This window comes from Manis pentadactyla, chromosome 9 (genome assembly GCF_030020395.1).
Source record: "Manis pentadactyla isolate mManPen7 chromosome 9, mManPen7.hap1, whole genome shotgun sequence".
Taxonomy (NCBI): Eukaryota; Metazoa; Chordata; class Mammalia; order Pholidota; family Manidae; genus Manis; species Manis pentadactyla.
This window is the reverse complement of record NC_080027.1, coordinates 15,717,115-15,736,014: the sequence shown is the minus strand read 5'-3', so window position 1 is coordinate 15,736,014 and position 18,900 is coordinate 15,717,115. Positions and strand designations below refer to the sequence as shown.

At 39.5% G+C, this 18,900-nt stretch overlaps 1 protein-coding gene across 2 annotated transcripts in view; it reads left to right on the top strand.

The window, feature by feature from the left end:
• Window positions 1-11: 11 nt before the first annotated feature.
• Window positions 12-18,900, top strand: part of SDHAF2 (succinate dehydrogenase complex assembly factor 2) — a 29,394-nt gene continuing 10,505 nt past the window's right edge. Inside the window, exons 1-4 of one of the 2 annotated variants that reach the window (XM_036925109.2) lie at window positions 36-170; window positions 450-536; window positions 2,947-3,170; window positions 3,259-3,368. In XM_036925109.2, the coding sequence (XP_036781004.1) occupies window positions 534-536; window positions 2,947-3,170; window positions 3,259-3,368 (337 nt within the window). In that variant the 5' untranslated portion in view covers window positions 36-170; window positions 450-533. Of the gene's footprint in view, window positions 171-449; window positions 537-2,946; window positions 3,171-3,258; window positions 3,369-18,900 lie in introns of both variants that reach the window. The other variant, XM_036925105.2, reaches the window with a different exon arrangement.

Sequence of the window (18,900 nt, the reverse complement as noted above, 5' to 3'; positions counted from 1 at the left end):
ACGCAGAGCCGCTTCCGTCATACGCTGGGACGCATCTTCCTGTTCAGGTCTTTAGTGCCCAAGTCCGCAGGCCCGGTGTTCGGAAGTTCCTGGAAGTGGCCGGGCCGCAGGCTTCGGGTGCTGTACCAGGAGAAATGGCTAGGGCCGCCGTGTACCCGGCTGTGGCGCGGGTGAGAAAAGTGGAGGTTCTAGGGCCCTGGGAAGGCCATAGTGGGGACTAACTCGTCTTCCTCCGCAGTCATGGAGACCACCCGCAGCGTCCAATGCCTGACACAGCCCAGGGCAAGGGCAGACCCAAGGAGAGGTCGATCTTGCAGCGTAGGGTAGATCTTGCAGCGTAGGGAACTTAGATCGCACCATTCTTTCCTGAGTCCAGTGTGTGCTTGTCTGGTAATGTTTTATCATCAGTCGTCGTGCGAGACCCAATTCAGATTTCACCTATTTTCCAGGTGGAGCCGACTGTACCGCCCCTGGGCGCCCCTCTCTGTTCTTAACTCTGTGTTCTCCAGTCTTCTGTAACATCACGACTTCATATGGTATCGTAAGATCTTTTTTAATATAGGCGTTTCACACTGAAAACTTATTAGTACTGCTTTTGCACTTCATAATTTTTTGTGTGTTGTAGTTTTGCTTGTCTCAGGATATTTTCTGATTTCTCTTTTGGTTTCTTTGACTAATTTGAACCATTGGTTGTTCAAGAGTGAAGGTGTGTTTAATTTTCGTGTATTTTTAGTTTTCTTTCTGCTATTTCTAGTTTAGGGCCATTGTGGTTTGAAGATACTTTGTATGATTTCAGTCTTCTTAAATTTGTTAAGACTTGTTTTGTTCCCAGTACTTGAAAAGAGTGTATATTCTGCTGCTGTTGGGTGGAATATTCTGTATATATCAGTTTGGTCCATTTGGTGTATAGTGTTGTTCAAGTTCTCTGTTTTCTTATTGATTTTCTGTTTGGATGTTCTATCCATTACTGAAAGTGGGGTATTAAAATCTAGTTCTCACATCAGTTCTGTCAACGTTTACTTCATATATTTGGGTGCTCTGATGTTGGTTGCTCATATATTTATAATTGTTATGTCTTCCTGGTGAATTGGCCCTTTTATGGTTATATTATGCCTTTATCTCTTGACAGTTTTTGGCTTCAAGTCTATTTTGTCTGATATCAGTAGGGCTATCTCTGCTCTCTTTTAGTCACCATTTTGCATAGAATATCTTTTTTCATCCTTTCACTTTCGTCCTTACATCTACAATGAATCTTTTGTAATAGCATATAGTTGAATCTTGTTTTTTTTTAAATCTATTCAGCCACTCTAGAGTTTTGATTGAGGAGTTTAAACATTTGCATTTAAAATAATTACCAGGAGGGAAGGACTTACTATCATCATTTGTTCTTTTCTGTCTGTCATGTAGCTTTTGTGTCTCTCTTTTCCTCTTGTGATCTTTTGTGCTTCATTGCTTTTTTTTTTTTTTTTTGTAGAGACATGCTTCGATTCCTTTCTCATTTTTCTACTGTGTATCTTCTCTAGGTGTTTTCTTCATGGTTACCATGGGGCTTACATGAAACAATTTGTTTTAAGATGACAACACTTTACCTTCAATCCCATACAAAAACTGTCTTACTCCTTAGTATAGTTGTCATAATTACATATTTTTATATCGTATCTCCATTTGCATATTTTTATAGTTACTTGTTATGTTTTTGTATTTTAACTTATGTAGCAAAATTTAAAGTGACTTACGCACCACTTTTACAGTATTCTGTATTTGTCATATATTTACCTTAACCGGGGAGTTTTATGCTTTCATATGCTTCTGTGTTACTGTCTCGTGTCCTGTGGATCTGTTGGGCTTCTTCAGTTTAGATGTCCATTTCATTCCCCAAATTTGGGAAGGTTTTGGCTATTATTTCTTCAAATAAGCTTTTTGCCTCTTCTCTCTTCTCCTTCTGGGACTCCCCTAACCTTTATATTGATCTGCTTGGTGATGTCCTAGTAGTTTGTCCCTTGGGTGTACTTCATTATTTTTTGTTCTTTTTTTCTCTTTCTTCCTCTGATTGGGTAAAGTTACCTGTCTTTGAGTTCACTGATTCTTCTGCTTGATCAAGTCCCATGTTTAACCCCTGTCATGAATTTTTATTTTTGCTTGTTGAATTTTTCAGTTCCAGAATTTCTGTTTGGTTCTTTTTAATATATCTCTTTATTGACATTCTCATTTGTTCACTCATTGTTTTCCTGAGCCCATCAAACATCTTGATAACAGTTATTTTGAATTCTGTGTCAGGTAATTCATTTACCTTTGTTTCTTTAGGGTCAGTTTCTGGAAATTTATTTTGTTTCTTTGATTGAGTCATGTTTCTCTGTTTTTTGTATTGTTTTGTTTTGTTTTTTGCATTCTTGCAACTTTGTGTTGGGATCCACACATTTGAAAAAAAGAGTCACCTCTCCCAGTCTTTTTGGACTGGCTTTGTACAAGGAAAACTTCACCATTCAGCCCAGTTGGAGATTCTTCATGTGGAGTTGGTCTCTTCATGGAAGAAGGAGCATGTGGGGGCTTCCTCTTCTGCCATCTTGCTAATATCACCACCTTCTCATCACATCCTGATTTTTTTTTTTGTCCTTCTCTATGGAGGCCTCTGGGGAATTAGGGACCATGCCGTCACTGTATACTCAAATTTTATACAGGCAAATGAAGAGAATACAAACCATATTAGAAGAAAACTATATTGCAAAGGAAGGAGAAAATGTTTCTGCAGGAGATTTTCTGGAAAGGCAGTAGTTAGGAACATGTTTGTAGTTAGGGCTGGTTTCTAGTCCTAACTACAGTTACTCTTTGGTGACCTTGGTAAGTTATTTAATCTCCCTGAGCTTCCAGTTTACTAAACTGTAAAGTAAGGACAGTATCAGCCTCAGTATCAGTCACTTGTTAAAAGATGTGGTTTGTATGTTTCAGATTCTTGCTCTGTCCAGGCGCCACCTAGTGTCTCCTCTGTTCGGCATGACGACATTCAGCCGCTCCTACAGAAGGGAGAGCCCAACAGATTCCCAGAAAGACATGATTGAAATCCCTTTGCCTCCATGGCAGGAGCGAACTGATGAGTCCTTAGAAACCAAAAGGGCCCGCCTTCTTTATGAGAGCCGAAAGAGGGGGACGCTGGAAAACTGCATTCTGCTAAGGCAAGAGAATGGGAGTCTCGGTGACCCTTCTTGTTGACTGGAGACAGCCAGCCTTTTCACCTTCCTTCTCTCTCTTTCTCGTTTTTAGCCTCTTTGCTAAAGAGCATCTGCACCACATGACAGAAGAACAGCTGAATCTCTATGATCGCCTGATTAATGAGCCCAGTAATGACTGGGATATTTACTACTGGGCTACAGGTACTAGATGATGAGCAGCATGATGTGAAAAATAGAATGTTGGGCTGATTTGGGTCTGGAATTATATCCTAGGCAATTTGTTTTCTTTTATTCATGCAGTAGACACTCTACCCAACCACTTCAAATTTTTGCAAAGTGTGCCAAATGTGTTTTATTAGGTAAGGCTCTTTGTTTGCAAGCCGTAGAAATCTGTCCTAACATAAACAAAAAGGGAATTTCGTGGAATTGTGTGGAAGCTCACAGTATCAAAGGGGAAGTTGAAGAAAAACCAGTCTGGGAATGGGGTGGAACCAGAAAGCTCCCTAAGTCCTTGTAGCAAGGGTTCCTCAGTCATCTCATTCTGGCACTATTTTTATGAGGAATAGAGTCTCACTGTATATAGTTAGGACTAATTTTGGCTATGAGTAAAATAACTCCCAAACAATAATGGCTTAAAGAAGGCAGAACTGTGTTTCTCTTTCTCCTAACACAAGTCCAGAGGTAGGCATTCCAGAGTGCATAGAGGGGTTTCAGAAAGTCATGGGGTCAGAGTCTTCTTGACTTGCTGCTCCTTCATCCTCAGCATGTGTCATCTGCCTCATTGGTCTACATGGCTGCCAAGGCTCTGTCATGTCCATAGTTCAGGCAGGAAAAAAATATAGACAACACACCCCATTCTTTGTGGATCCTTCCCAGGAAATTATACACCATACTTGCACTTAGTTTCCACTGACCACAGTTTGGTCACATGGCTATGCCTAGCCATAAGGAAGAAATAACACAGTCTATTCCATGTACCCAGCTAAAGTGAGGATTCTGTTATCACAGAAAAATGGAAGAATGGATATAGGGGGCATCTTATCCATTTCTGTCACACTCTGGGTCTCCTGTTTTTGTGTATCCACTCAGTATTTGTATCATAAAATAAAAGCCATTCTATAGCTTCCAAGGATAAAGTGTGATAATATAGGGTCTAGAGGCTTATATAACCACAGAGTGTAACATACTTACTATCTGACCCTTTATAGAAATTGTTTGCCCCTGATTTAACACAATGCATTTGACATTTATCCATGTTGTTGGCTTCCGTTGTTCACTCCTTTGTATTGTTGAGTATTCCCTTGTGTGGATGTACCACAGTTTGTTTATCCAATGATGAGGGAATTGGGATGTTTCCAGTTTTAGGCAATTATGAATAAATTATACAAAAAGAATATGGAAAACATTATAAATGTTTGTGAACAGGTTTTTGTGAATGTAGGTTTTTGTTTTTCTTGGATAAATACCCAGAAGGGTTGCTGGGCCATATGGTAAGTGTATGCTTAATTTTATAACAGACTTTTTCTACAATGGGCTGCATGGTAAATACTTTTGGCTTTGCTGGCCATACAGTCTCTGTCATAACTATTCACCTCTGCCATTGCAGCATGCAAGCAGCCAGAAACAAGAGGTAAACAAATAATAAATGAGTGTCACTGTGTTCCAATAAAACTTTATTGGTGGACCCTAAAATTTGAATTTCATATCATTTTCATGTGTCATGAAATATTCTTTTGGCTTTTTCCCTCAATCATTTACAAATAATTTTTAGCTCAAAGGCCATACAAAAGCAGGCAGTAGGCTGTAGTTTGCTGACTCCAGCACTACATAAAAGGTCAAGCCAGATGAGGACTATATACTGTATGATTCCATTTACATGATAATCTGGAAAAGGCAAAACAACAGGGGCAGAAAACAGACCAGTGCTTGCTTGACAGGGACTAGGGATGAAGGGAGAGTAGGAAGATGGTCCACATCTTACCTGTGCTAAGAAGTTTGTAGTGGTAGGTCAGTGTCATGGCCCTAATGGCCTGTGATGCAAAGGATCCCTTTAAGTGCTTATTTGCCATTCATACCTCTTCAGCGCTGTGTCTCTTCAAATCTTCCCCCACTTTTTAAAAATTGGGTTGTTTTTTCTTAATACTGAGTTTTGAGTGTTCTTCATTTATTCCAGATTCAAGGCCTTCATCAGATGTGTGTCTTGCAGGTTTTTATGTTTGTCTTTTCATTTTCTTAAGTTTTCCAAAGAGAGGTTTTTAATTTTGGTGAAGTACAATGTATCCGTTTTATTTAGTGGATTGTGTTTTTGGTATTGTGTCTTAAGAACTCTATCTGTCTCATTATGCTGATGGACAGTGACTGTAATGGGGGAATGTAGCACCACAATGTTGCTCATGTGAAACCTGAGCATAAGATTGTATATCAATGATACCTTACTTAAAAAAAAAACCTCTGCCTGATCCAAAGCCACAAAGGTCTTTTTCTATTTTTTTTTAGGAATTTTATAGTTTTAGAATTAGCTTTTCAACTCCTCAAAAAAAAAAGTCCTGCTTGGATTTTGATTGGGAGAGTGCTAAATCAGTAGAACAATTTGGGAAAGTTCTTTTAGCAATTTAGAATAATCTAATCTATAAATATGCTTTATCTCCATTTATTTAGGTCTTTGATTTCTTTAATCACTGTATTGTCTATTGCTGCATAACAAACTACCTCAAAACTTACTGGCTTTAACAACTAGCATTTTTTAAATCTCATCATTTCTGTGGGCTGGAATGCAGGCATGGCTCAGCTGGGCCCTATGCTTCAGTCTGTGTCAGGGTTGCACAGGCTCTCACCTGCAGGCCTTAGTTCCTTGCTGGCTGTTGCCGAGAGGATACCTTCTATTCCTTGTCACGAGGGCCTCTCCCACATGGCAGCTTGCTTCCTCAAAGCGTGCAAGCTGAGAGGACAGTGGAGTCTACTAGGATGATGGAAGTTCTGGTGGTTTGCAGCCTAATCACAGAAATGACATTCCATCATCTTTGCCATATGCTGTTGGTTAGAATCAAGTCATTAGGTCCAGCCACACTCAAGGTGGGGAATCACACGAGGTAGGGCATGATACTAGGAGGCAGAGATCACTGAAGGGCTGTCCTAGGAGTCCCGTCTGCTACAATCAGTGTTTTATAGTTTTCACCATACGTTGGATATGTTTTGCTAGATTTATGTCTAGGTGTTCCATGTATTTTGGTGCTATTATAGGTGGTACTTTAAAAAATTTTCATTTTCCCATTGTTGGTTAAATGTAGAGATATAATTTGTTTTTGTGTATTGACTTTATATACCATGACCTTGCTAAACTCATTTCATTCTAAAAGCATTCTTAAGCTCTTCGGGATTTTCTTTGTAGACAGTTGTCCCATTTGTGAGCAGAGGTGGCTTTCTTGCCTCTTTTCCAATCTCCATGCCCTTATTTCTTTAACTTGCCTTCTTGCTCTAAGACCTGTAGTATAATGTTGAATAATAGCAGTGGCAGCAGACATTGTTGCTTTGTTCCCAGTGTTAGGGGGAAAGTGTTCAGTCTTTCACTACTAAATGTAATGTTAGCTATAGGTTAGTCATAAATGTCTTTTGGCAGGTTGAGAAAATATCTTCCTGGTATATTGAGTGTCTTACATAAGTGTAACATAAATTGTAGTATTCACTTGTTTGTGGTGTGCACTTCTTTTAATGTCTGAAGAGCTGTAGTGAAGTCCCTCCTTTATTTCGAATATTGGTAACTTGTTGGGGGGGTTTCGTGATCAATCTGGCTAGAAGTTTATTGATTTTATTGGTTTTCAGAGAACCAGTTTTTGATCTCATCATTTTTCTCTGTTTTTCTGTTTTTAATTTCATTGATTTCTGTTCCTCATTATTTTCTTTTTTCTGCTTGTGTTGAGCTTAATTTGCTCTTTTTCTAGTTTAAGGTGGAAGCTGAGCTCACCGACTTGAGACCCTTAACTTCACAGTGTGAGCATTTAACGCTATGTAACTTGCCCTCTAAGCACTGCGTTAGCTTCATGATGCAAATTTGGTTGTGTTAATGTTTTTTTATTCAATTCAAAATATTTTCTAATTTCCCTTGTGAATTCCTCTTTGACTCATGGTTTATTTAGAAGTATGTCTAATTTGCAGATGTTTCCAGATTTACCAGATATTTTTCTGTTGCTGATTCTGTCATTACCACAGGACTTATGTTGTATAACTTTATTTCTTTTAAATTTCTTGAAATTTGTTTCATGGCCTGAAATGTGGGTATCTTGTTCAACGTTCCATGTGCATTTATTTGAGCATGCATGTGTTCTGCATTTGTGGGTGACATGTTCTATGAATGTCAACTAGGTCAAGTTTGTTGATACTGTTCTCCTTCTTTGGACTGATTGTCTCTGTACTTGTCTGTCAATAACAGAGGAATGTTGAAATTCCAGTTATAATTGTGAATTTGTTTATTATTCCTTTCAGTTCTCATATTTTTTCTTCATGTGTTTTGAATCTGTTATGTGAAGACATCAAGATTGTTGTATCTTCTTGATGAATTGACTCCTTTATTATTACAGAATGTCTGTCTTTATTACCATTAATGTTCCTTATTCCAAAGTGTCTGATAGTAATTTAGATACTCAAGCTTTCTTTTGATTAATATTTGCATGGTTTGTGTTTTTCTATCTATATTAGTTTTTATTGCTATGCAGTAAATTACCACAAATATAGTGACTCTAAACAGATAGTCCCATATGTATATATGCACTTATAGTTCTGTAGGCTCATTCAGGTTTTTTTTTTAAATTAAGGTATTATTGGTGTACACTCTTATGAAGGTTTCACATGAAAAAATAATATGGCTACTACATTTACCCGTATTATTGTGTCCTCCCCATACCCCATTGCAGTCACTGTCCATCAGTCTAGTAAGATGCCACAGAGTCACTATTTGCTTTCTCTGTGCTACACTGTCTTCCCCATGATCCCCCCCACACCATGTGTGCCAATCATAATACCCCTCAATCCCCTTCTCCCTCCCTCCCCACCCGCCATCACCCACCCCTCCCCTTTGGTAACTGCTAGTCCCTTCTTGGAGTCTGTGAGTCTGTTGCTGTTTTGTTCCTTCAGTTTTACTTCGTTGTTATACTCCACAAATGAGGGAAATCATTTGGTGTTTGTCGTTCTCTGACTGACATTTCACTTAGCATAATACCCTCTAGCTCCATCCATGTTGTTGCAAATGGTAGGATTTGTTTCTTTCCTATGACTGAATAGTATCCATTGTGTATATGTACCACATCTTCTTTTTTTAAATTTTGGTATCATTAATCTACAATTACATGAAGATCATTATGTTTACTAGGCTCCCCCCTTCACCAACTCCCCCCAACATACCCCTTCATAGTCACTGTCCATCTGTGTAGTAAGATGCTGTAAAATCACTGCTTGTCTTCTCTATGTTGCACAGCCCTCCCCGTGCCCCCCATGCACTATACATGCTAATCGTAATGCCCTCTTTCTTTTTCCCCGCCCTTATCCCTCCCTTCCTACCCATCCTTCCCCATTCCCTTTCCCTTTGGTAACTGTTAGTCCATTCTTGGATTCTGTGATTCTGCTGCTGTTTTGTTCCTTCAGTTTTCCTTTGTTCTTATACTCCACATATGAGTGAAATCATTTGGTACTTATCTTTCTCCGCCTGGCTTATTTCACTGAGCATAATACCCTCTAGCTCCATCCGTGTTGTTGCGAATGGTAGGATCTGTTTTTTTCGTATGGCTGAGTAATATTCCATTGTGTATATGTACCACATCTTCTTTATCCATTCATCTGCTGATGGATACTTAGGTTGCTTCCATATCTTGGCTATTATAAATAGTGCTGCAGTAAACATGGGGATGCATATATCTTTTTGAATCTGAGAAATTATATTCTTTAGGTAAATTCCTAAGAGTGAAATTCCCGGGTCAAGTGGTATTTCTATTTTTGGTTTTTTGAGGAACCTCCATACTGCTTTCCACAATAGTTGAACTAGTTTACATTCCCACCAGCAGTGTAGGAGGGTTCCCCTTTCTCCACATCCTCGCCAGCATTTGTAGTTCTTAGTCTTTTCGATACTGGCCATCCTAACTGATGTGAGGTGATAGCTCATTGTGGTTTTTATTTGGAGCATCTTTTCATGTGCCTGTTGGCCATCTGAATTTCTTGGAGAATTGTCTGTTCATATCCTCTGCCCATTTTTTAATCTGTTTATTTGCTTTTTGGATGTTGAGGCATGTGAGTTTTTTATATATTTTGGATGTTAACCCCTTGTCGGGTATGTTGTTTACAAATATATTCTCCCATACTGTAGGATGCCTTTTTGTTCTGTTGATGGTGTCCTTTGCTGTACAGAAGCTTTTTAGTTTGATGTAGTCCCATGTGTTCATTTTTGCTTTTGTTTCCCTTACGTGAGGAGATACATTCAGAAAAAAGTTGCTCATGTTTATATTCAGGAGATTTTTGCCTATGTTGTCTTCTAAGAGTTTTATGGTTTCATGACTTATATTCAGGTGTTTGATCCATTTTGAGTTTACTTTGTGTATGGGGGTAGACAATATTCCAGTTTCATTCTCTTTCATGTAGCTGTCCAGTTTTGCCAACACCAGTTGTTGAAGAGGCTGTCATTTCCCCACTGTATGTCTATGGCTCCTTTATCATATATTAATTGACCGTATATGCTTGGTTTTATATCTGGGCTCTCTAGTCTGTTCCATTGGTCTATGGGTCTGTTTTTGTGCCAGTACCAAATTGTCTTGATTACTGTGGCTTTGTAGTAAAGCTTGAAGTCGGGGAGCATAATCCACCCCCCACCCCCGGCTTTATTCTTCCTTCTAAGGATTGCTTTGGCTATTCGGGGTCTTTTGTGGTTCCATATGAATTTTAGAACTATTTGCTCTAGTTAGTTGAAGAATGCTGTTGGTATTTTGATAGGGATTTCATTGAATCTGTAGATTGCTGTAGGCAGGATGGCCATTTTGACAATATTAATTCTTCCTATCCATGAGCACGGGATGTCTTTACATTTATTGGTATCTTCTTTAATTTCTCTTAAGAGTGTCTTGTAGTTTTCAGACTATAGGTCTTTCACTTCCTTGGTTAGGTTTATTCCTAGGTATTTTATTCTTTTTGATGCAATTGTGAATGGAATTGTTTTCCGGATTACTCTTCCTGCTAGTTCATCATTAGTATACAGGAATGCAACAGATTTCTGTGTATTAATTGTATATCCTGCAATTTTGCTGAATTCTGATATTAGATCTAGTAATTTTAGAGTGGATTCTTTAGGGTTTTTTATGTACAATATCATGTCATCTGCAAACAGTGATAGTTTAACTTCTTCTTTACCAATCTGGATGCCTTTTGTTTCTTTGTGTTGTCTGATTGCCATGGCGAGGACCTCCAGAACTATGTTGAATAAAAGTGGAGAGAGTGGGCATCCTTGTCTTGTTCCCAATCTTAAAGGAAAGGCTTTCAGCTTCTTGCTGTTAAGTATGACATTGGCTGTGAGTTTGTCATATGTGGCCTTTATTAGGTTGAGGTACCTGCCCTCTATGCCCATTTTGTTGAGAGTTTTTATCCTGAATGAATGTTGAATTTTGTCGAATGCTTTTTCAGCATCTATGGAGATGATCATGTGTTTTGTTTTGTTTTTTTTCTTAATAATTATTTTTTATTGAAGGGTAGTTGACGCCCAGTATTACATTACATTAGTTTCAAGTGTACAACACAGTGGTAGAAAACTTATATACATAATTCTAGGTTCCAGCTATCACCCTACCAAGCTGTTACAATATCTTGACTATATTCCTTATGCTATACATTACATCCCGGTTACTTATTTATTTTACCATTGGAAGTCTGTCCTTTTTTTTTTTTTTTTTTTTGTGAGGGCATCTCTCATATTTATTGATCAAATGGTTGTTAACGACAATAAAATTCTGTATAGGGGAGTCAATGCTCAATGCACAATCATTAATCCACCCCAAGCCTAATTTTCGTCAGTCTCCAATCTTCTGAGGCATAACAAACAAGTTCTTACATGGAGAACAAATTCTTACATAGTGAATAAGTTACATGGTGAACAGTACAAGGGCAGTCATCACAGAAACTTTCGGTTTTGCTCATGCATTATGAACTCTAAACAGTCAGTTCAAATATGAATACTCATTTGGTTTTTATACTTGATTTATATGTGGATACCACATTTCTCTCTTTATTATTATTATTTTTAATAAAATGCTGAAGTGGTAGGTAAATACAAGATAAAGGTAGAAAACATAGTTTAGTGTTGTAAGAGAGTACATGTAGATGATCAGGTGTGTGCCTGTAGACTATGTGTTAATCCAAGCTAGACCAGGGCAATAAAACATCCACGTATGCAGAAGATTTCTCTCAGAACGGGGGGGTGAGGTTCTAAGCCTCACCTCTGTTGATCCCCAATTTCTCACCTGATGGCCCCCCTGCGACTGTGCCTGTCTTAGGTTGTTCCTCCCTTGAGGAATCTTACCCGTCTCTGGCTAACCAGTCATCTTCCGGGGCCATACAGGGAAATGTGAAGTTGGTAAGTGAGAGAGAAGACTTATTGTTTGAAAAAGTTAGCTTTTTACTTCTTTGCATATTTATGCCCTGTGGCTTCTATGCCCAGCATTTGTCCTGAGGTATCTTTACCACTTGGAAGAATTATGATACTCGGTAAATTTGATACGAGGCACGAATTCTATTTAAGGGTTATAATTAGGAAGGAAGAAGAAAAGCTATAGAAGTAGCAGGCGGAAGAAAACATGGGAAGATTGATTATTTCTTTGACATATCTTCTTGTAGAGTAACTTCAGCATGAATAGGTTTTAAGCTACTACTTAAATTGCGCACACACATTAACATAATAGGAGTATAGTTACATAACCAAAGCATATCTGTAATTACCAGCCATCTCCAGTGAAACCAAGAAAACCAGTTAGGCACCTTAGGCATTTGTGAAAACTTATCTATGATATGGTGGATATTGTCCAACTGAACTTGAACAGTCTGAGAGAAATCAGACAAATTAAAACAACCCATTCCTGGGGACTGTTCACATGCCATATGTTCTTTTAACAGTAAATAGTCTGTAGTTGTAAGATCTTGGAGAGCTACAATTTGCACTTCTCCAAATTCTTGGTTGAGTTCCAACAGTATAGATCCAGTCAAATTTGTTGTTTTACTATATGCACAGGCCAGCTTAGATATCTCCTTCCTCATTCCCATGGCAAGTCCAGGAACTGGTGGGATGAGTGCATCTACAGCTGTAGCAGTGCGTGGATCTTTGTTGGGGTTTTTTGATGATCATCTTCTGGCATGAGTCTTCCAGAGAGTGCAGATGTTGGAAGTTCTTTTTCATATCGTATCTTAGTTCATTTTCGGGGTAGCCCAATTAGGCTTTGATCCTCTGTATAAACACAAACAGACCCTTTGCCTACACTTTTATATGCCCTTTATACCCTTGTGTAGAACTCGTTGGAGGTTACCACACAGGAACTGCCCTTTTTTTTTTGTTTTTTGCTTTGTTTTTGGTATCACTAATCTACACTTACATGACAAATATTATGTTTACTAGGCTCTCCCCTATACCAGGTCTCCCCTATAAACCCCTTTACAGTCACTGTCCATCAGCATAGCAAAATGTTGTAGAATCACTACTTGCCTTCTCTGTGTTGTACAGCCCTCCCTTTTCTCCTACCCCCCCATGCATGTTAATCTTAATACCCCCCTACTTCTCCCCCCCTTATCCCTCCCTACCCACCCATCCTCCCCAGTCCCTTTCCCTTTGGTACCTGTTAGTCCATTCTTGAGTTCTGTGATTCTGCTGCTGTTTTGTTCCTTCAGTTTTTCCTTTGTTCTTATATTCCACAGATGAGTGAAATCATTTGGTATTTCTCTTTCTCTGCTTGGCTTGTTTCACTGAGCAAAATACCCTCCAGCTCCATCCATGTTGCTGCAAATGGTTGGATTTGCCCTTTTCTTATGGCTGAGTAGTATTCCATTGTGTATATGTACCACATCTTCTTTATCCATTCATCTATTGATGGACATTTAGGTTGCTTCCAATTCTTGGCTATTGTAAATAGTGCTGCAGTAAACATAGGGGTGCATCTGTCTTTCTCAAACTTGATTGCTGCGTTCTTAGGGTAAATTCCTAGGAGTGCAATTCCTGGGTCAAATGGTAAGTCTGTTTTGAGCATTTTGATGTACCTCCATACTGCTTTCCACAATGGTTGAACTAACTTACATTCCCACCAGCAGTGTAGGAGGGTTCCCCTTTCTCCACAGCCTCGCCAACATTTGTTGTTGTTTGTCTTTTGGATGGCAGCCATCCTTACTGGTGTGAGGTGATACCTCATTGTAATTTTAATTTGTATTTCTCTGATAATTAGCGATGTGGAGCATCTTTTCATGTGTCTGTTGGCCATCTGTATTTTTTTTTTGGAGAACTGTCTGTTCAGTTCCTCTGCCCATTTTTTAATTGGGTTATTTGTTTTTTGTTTGTTGAGGCGTGTGAGCTCCTTATATATTCTGGATGTCAAGCCTTTATCGGATGTGTCATTTTCAAATATATTCTCCCATACTGTAGGGATCCTTCTTGTTCTATTGATGGTGTCTTTTGCTGTACAGAAGCTTTTCAGCTTAATATAGTCCCACTTACTCATTTTTGCTGTTGTTTTCCTTGCCCGGGGAGATATGTTCAAGAAGAGGTCACTCATGTTTATGTCTAAGAGGTTTTTGCCTATGTTTTCTTCCAAGAGTTTAATGGTTTCATGGCTTACATTCAGGTCTTTGATCCATTTTGAGTTTACTTTTGTATATGGGGTTAGACAATGGTCCAGTTTCATTCTCCTACATGTAGCTGTCCAGTTTTGCCAGCACCACCTGTTGAAGAGACTGTCATTTCGCCATTGTATGTCCATGGCTCCTTTATCAAATATTAATTGACCATATATGTCTGGGTTAATGTCTGGATTCTCTAGTCTGTTCCATTGGTCTGTGGCTCTGCTCTTGTGCCAGTACCAAATTGTCTTGATTACTATGGCTTTATAGTAGAGCTTGAAGTTGGGGAGTGATATCCCCCCTACGTTATTCTTCTTTCTCAGGATTGCTTTGGCTATTCGGGGTCTTTGGTGTTTCCATATGAATTTTTGAATTATTTGTTCCAGTTCATTGAAGAATGTTGCTGGTAGTTTCATAGGGATTGCATCAAATCTGTATATTGCTTTGGGCAGGATGGCCATTTTGACGATATTAATTCTTCCTAGCCACGAGCATGGGATGAGTTTCCATCTGTTAGTGTCCCCTTTAATTTCTCTTAAGAGTGACTTGTAGTTTTCAGAGTATAAGTCTTTCACTTCTTTGGTTAGGTTTATTCCTAGGTATTTTATTTTTTTTGATGCAATTGTGAATGGAGTTGTTTTCCTGATTTCTCTTTCTGTTGGTTCATTGTTAGTATATAGGAAAGCCACAGATTTCTGTGTGTTGATTTTGTATCCTGCAACTTTGCTGTATTCCGATATCAGTTCTAGTAGTTTTGGGGTGGAGTCTTTAGGGTTTTTTATGTACAGTATCATGTCATCTGCAAATAGTGACAGTTTAACTTCTTCTTTACCAATCTGGATTCCTTGTATTTCTTTGTTTTGTCTGATTGCCGTGGCTAGGACCTCCAGTACTATGTTAAATAACAGTGGAGAGAGTGGGCATCCCTGTCTAGTTCCCGATCTCAGAGGAAATGCTTTCAGCTTCTCGCTGTTCAATATAATGTTGGCTGTGGGTTTATTATAGATGGCCTTTATTATGTTGAGGTACTTGCCCTCTATTCCCATTTTGCTGAGAGTTTTTAACATGAATGGATGTTGAACTTTGTCAAATGCTTTTTCAGCATCTATGGAGATGATCATGTGGTTTTTGTCTTTCTTTTTGTTGATGTGGTGGATGATGTTGATGGACTTTCGAATGTTGTACCATCCTTGCATCCCTGGGATGAATCCCACTTGGTCATGGTGTATGATCCTTTTGATGTATTTTTGAATTCGGTTTGCTAATATTTTGTTGAGTATTTTTGCATCTACGTTCATCAGGGATATTGGTCTGTAGTTTTCTTTTTTGGTGGGGTCTTTGCGTGGTTTTGGTATTAGGGTGATGTTAGCTTCATAGAATGAGTTTGGGAGTATCCCCTCCTCCTCTATTTTTTGGAAAACTTTAAGGAGAATGGGTATTATGTCTTCCCTGTATGTCTGATAAAATTCCGAGGTAAATCCATCTGGCCCGGGGGTTTTGTTCTTTGGTAGTTTTTTGATTACCGCTTCAATTTCGTTGCTGGTAATGGGTCTGTTTAGATTTTCTGTTTCTTCCTGGGTCAATCTTGGAAGGTTATATTTTTCTAGGAAGTTGTCCATTTCTCCTAGGTTTCCCAGCTTGTTAGCATATAGGTTTTCATAGTATTCTCTAATAATTCTTTGTATTTCTGCGGGGTCCGTCGTGATTTTTCCTTTCTCGTTTCTGATACTGTTGATTTGTGTTGACTCTCTTTTCTTCTTAATAAGTCTGGCTAGAGGCTTATCTATTTTGTTTATTTTCTCGAAGAACCAGCTCTTGGTTTCATTGATTTTTGCTATTGTTTTATTCTTCTCAATTTTATTTATTTCTTCTCTGATCTTTATTATGTCCCTCCTTCTGCTGACCTTAGGCCTCATCTGTTCTTCTTTTTCCAATTTCGATAATTGTGACATTAGACCATTCGTTTGGGATTGCTCTTCCTTTTTTAAATATGCTTGGATTGCTATATACTTTCCTCTTAAGACTGCTTTTGCTGTGTCCCACAGAAGTTGGGGCTTAGTGTTGTTGTTGTCATTTGTTTCCATATATTGCTGGATCTCCATTTTGATTTGGTCATTGATCCATTGATTATTTAGGAGCGTGTTGTTAAGCCTCCATGTGTTTGTGAGCCTCTTTGCTTTCTTTGTACAGTTTATTTCTAGTTTTATGCCTTTGTGGTCTGAAAAGTTGGTTGGTAGGATTTCAATCTTTTGGAATTTTCTGAAGCTCTTTTTGTGGCCTAGTATGTGGTCTATTCTGGAGAATGTTCCATGTGCACTTGAGAAGAATGTATATCCCGCTGCTTTTGGATGTAGAGTTCTATAGATGTCTATTAGGTCCATCTGCTCTACTGTGTTGTTCAGTGCTTCCGTGTCCTTACTTATTTTCTGCCCAGTGGATCTATCCTTTGAGGTGAGTGGTGTGTTGAAGTCTCCTAGAATGAATGCATTGCAGTCTATATCCCCCTTTAGTTCTGTTAGTATTTGTTTCACATATGCTGGTGCTCCTGTGTTGGGTGCATATATATTTAGAATGGTTATATCCTCTTGTTTGACTGAGCCCTTTATCATTATGTAGTGTCCTTCTTTATCTCTTGTTACTTTCTTTGTTTTGAAGTCTATTTTGTCTGATATTAGTACTGCAACCCCTGCTTTCTTCTCACTGTTGTTTGCTTGAAATATGTTTTTCCATCCCTTGACTTTTAGTCTGTACATGTCTTTGGGTTTGAGGTGAGTTTCTTGTAAGCAGCATATAGATGGGTCTTGCTTTTTTATCCATTCTGTTACTCTGTGTCTTTTGATTGGTGCATTCAACCCATTAACATTTAGGGTGACTATTGAAAGATATGTACTTATTGCCATTGCAGGCTTTAAATTCATGGTTACCAAAGGTTCAAGGTTAGCCTCTTTAGTATCTTACTGCCTAACTTAGCTCGCTTATTGAGCTGTTATATACACTGTCTGGAGATTCTTTTCTTCTCTCCCTTCTTGTTCCTCCTCCTCGATTCTTCATATGTTGGGTGTTTTGTGCTGTGCTCTTTCTAGGAGTGCTCCCATCTAGAGCAGTCCCTGTAAGATGTTCTGTAGAGGTGGTTTGTGGAAAGCAAATTCCCTCAGCTTTTGTTTGTCTGGGAATTGTTTAATCCCTCCGTCATATTTGAATGATAGTTGTGCTGGATACAGTATCCTTGGTTCAAGGCCCTTCTGTTTCATTGTATTAAATATATCATGCCATTCTCTTCTGGCCTGTAGGGTTTCTGTTGAGAAATCTGACGTTAGCCTGATGGGTTTCCCTTTATAGGTGACCTTTTTCTCTCTAGCTGCCTTTAACACTCTTTCCTTGTCCTTGATCTTTGCCATTTTAATTATTATGTGTCTTGGTGTTGCCCTTCTTGGATCCTTTCTGTTGGGGGTTCTGTGTATTTCCGTGGTCTGTTCGATTACTTCCTCCCCCAGTGTGGGGAAGTTTTCAGCAATTATTTCTTCTAAGATACTTTCCATCTCTTTTCCTCTCTCTTCTTCTTCTGGGACCCCTATAATACGGATATTGTTCCTTTTGGATTGGTCACACAGTTCTCTTAATATTGTTTCATTCCTGGAGATCCTTTTGTCTCTCTCTATGTCAGCTTCTATGCGTTCCTGTTCTCTGATTTCAATTCCATCAATGGCCTCTTGCATCCTCTCCATTCTGCTTATAAACCCTTCCAGAGTTTGTTTCATTTCTGCGATCTCCTTTCTGGCATCTGTGATCTCCCTCCGGACTTCATCCCATTTCTCTTGCGTATTTCTCTGCATCTCTGTCAGCATGTTTATGATTCTTATTTTGAATTCTTTGTCAGGAAGACTGGTTAGGTCTGTCTCCTTCTCTGGTGTTGTCTCTGTGATCTTGGTTTGCCTGTAATTTTGCCTTTTCATGGTGATAGGAATAGTCTGCAGAACTGGGACGAGTGACGGCTGGAAGGACTTCCTTTCTTGTTGGTTTGTGGCCCTCCTCTCCTGGGAGAACAGCGACCTCTAGTGGCTTGTGCTGCGCAGCTGCGCGCAGACAGGGTTTCTGCTTCCTGCCCGGCTGCTATGGAGTTAATCTCCGCTGTTGCTGTGGGCGTGGCCTGGCTCGGGCAGCTACTCCAAAATGGTGGAGTCGCGTTGGAGCAGGAGCTGCTGGGAGGCTATTTATCTCCGTAAGGGGCCTCCCTGCTCCCTGCAGCCCAGGGGTTAGGGTGCCCAGAGATCCCGGATTCCCTACCTCTGGATTAAGTGACCCGCCCTGCCCCTTTAAGACTTCCAAAAAGCACCCGCCAAAACAAAACAACGACCACCAAAAAAAAAAAAAGAAAAAAAATTTTTTAATTAAAAAAAAAAAAAAGTTTTTAATTAAAAAAAAAAAAAAGTGGTCGTTCGTTTTTCTTTATTCTCCGGTGCCAGCCTCAGGCCTCTGCTCACCGGTCTTTCTGCCCTGTTTCCCTAGTATTGGGGTCCCTATCCCTTTAAGACTTCCAAAAAGCGCTCGCCAAAACAAAACAGCAGAAAAGCAAAAAAAAAAAAAAAATGGTCGCGCGCTTTTCTTATGTCCTCTGTCGCCCAGCCTCCAGTGCCTGCTCACTGTTCTTGCTGCCCTGTTTTCCTAGTATCGAGGGCCCTGCACTCTGGCCCGGATGGCTGGGGCTGGGTGCTCGGCAGTCCTGGGCTCCGTCTCCCTCCCGCTCTGCCTGCTCTTCTCCCGCCGGGAGCTGGGGGGAGGGGCGCTCGGCTCCCGCGGGGCCGGGGCTTGTATCTTACCCCCTTCGCGAGGCGCTGGGTTCTCTCAGGTGCGGATGTGGTCTGGATATTGTCCTGTGTCCTCTGGTCTTTATTCT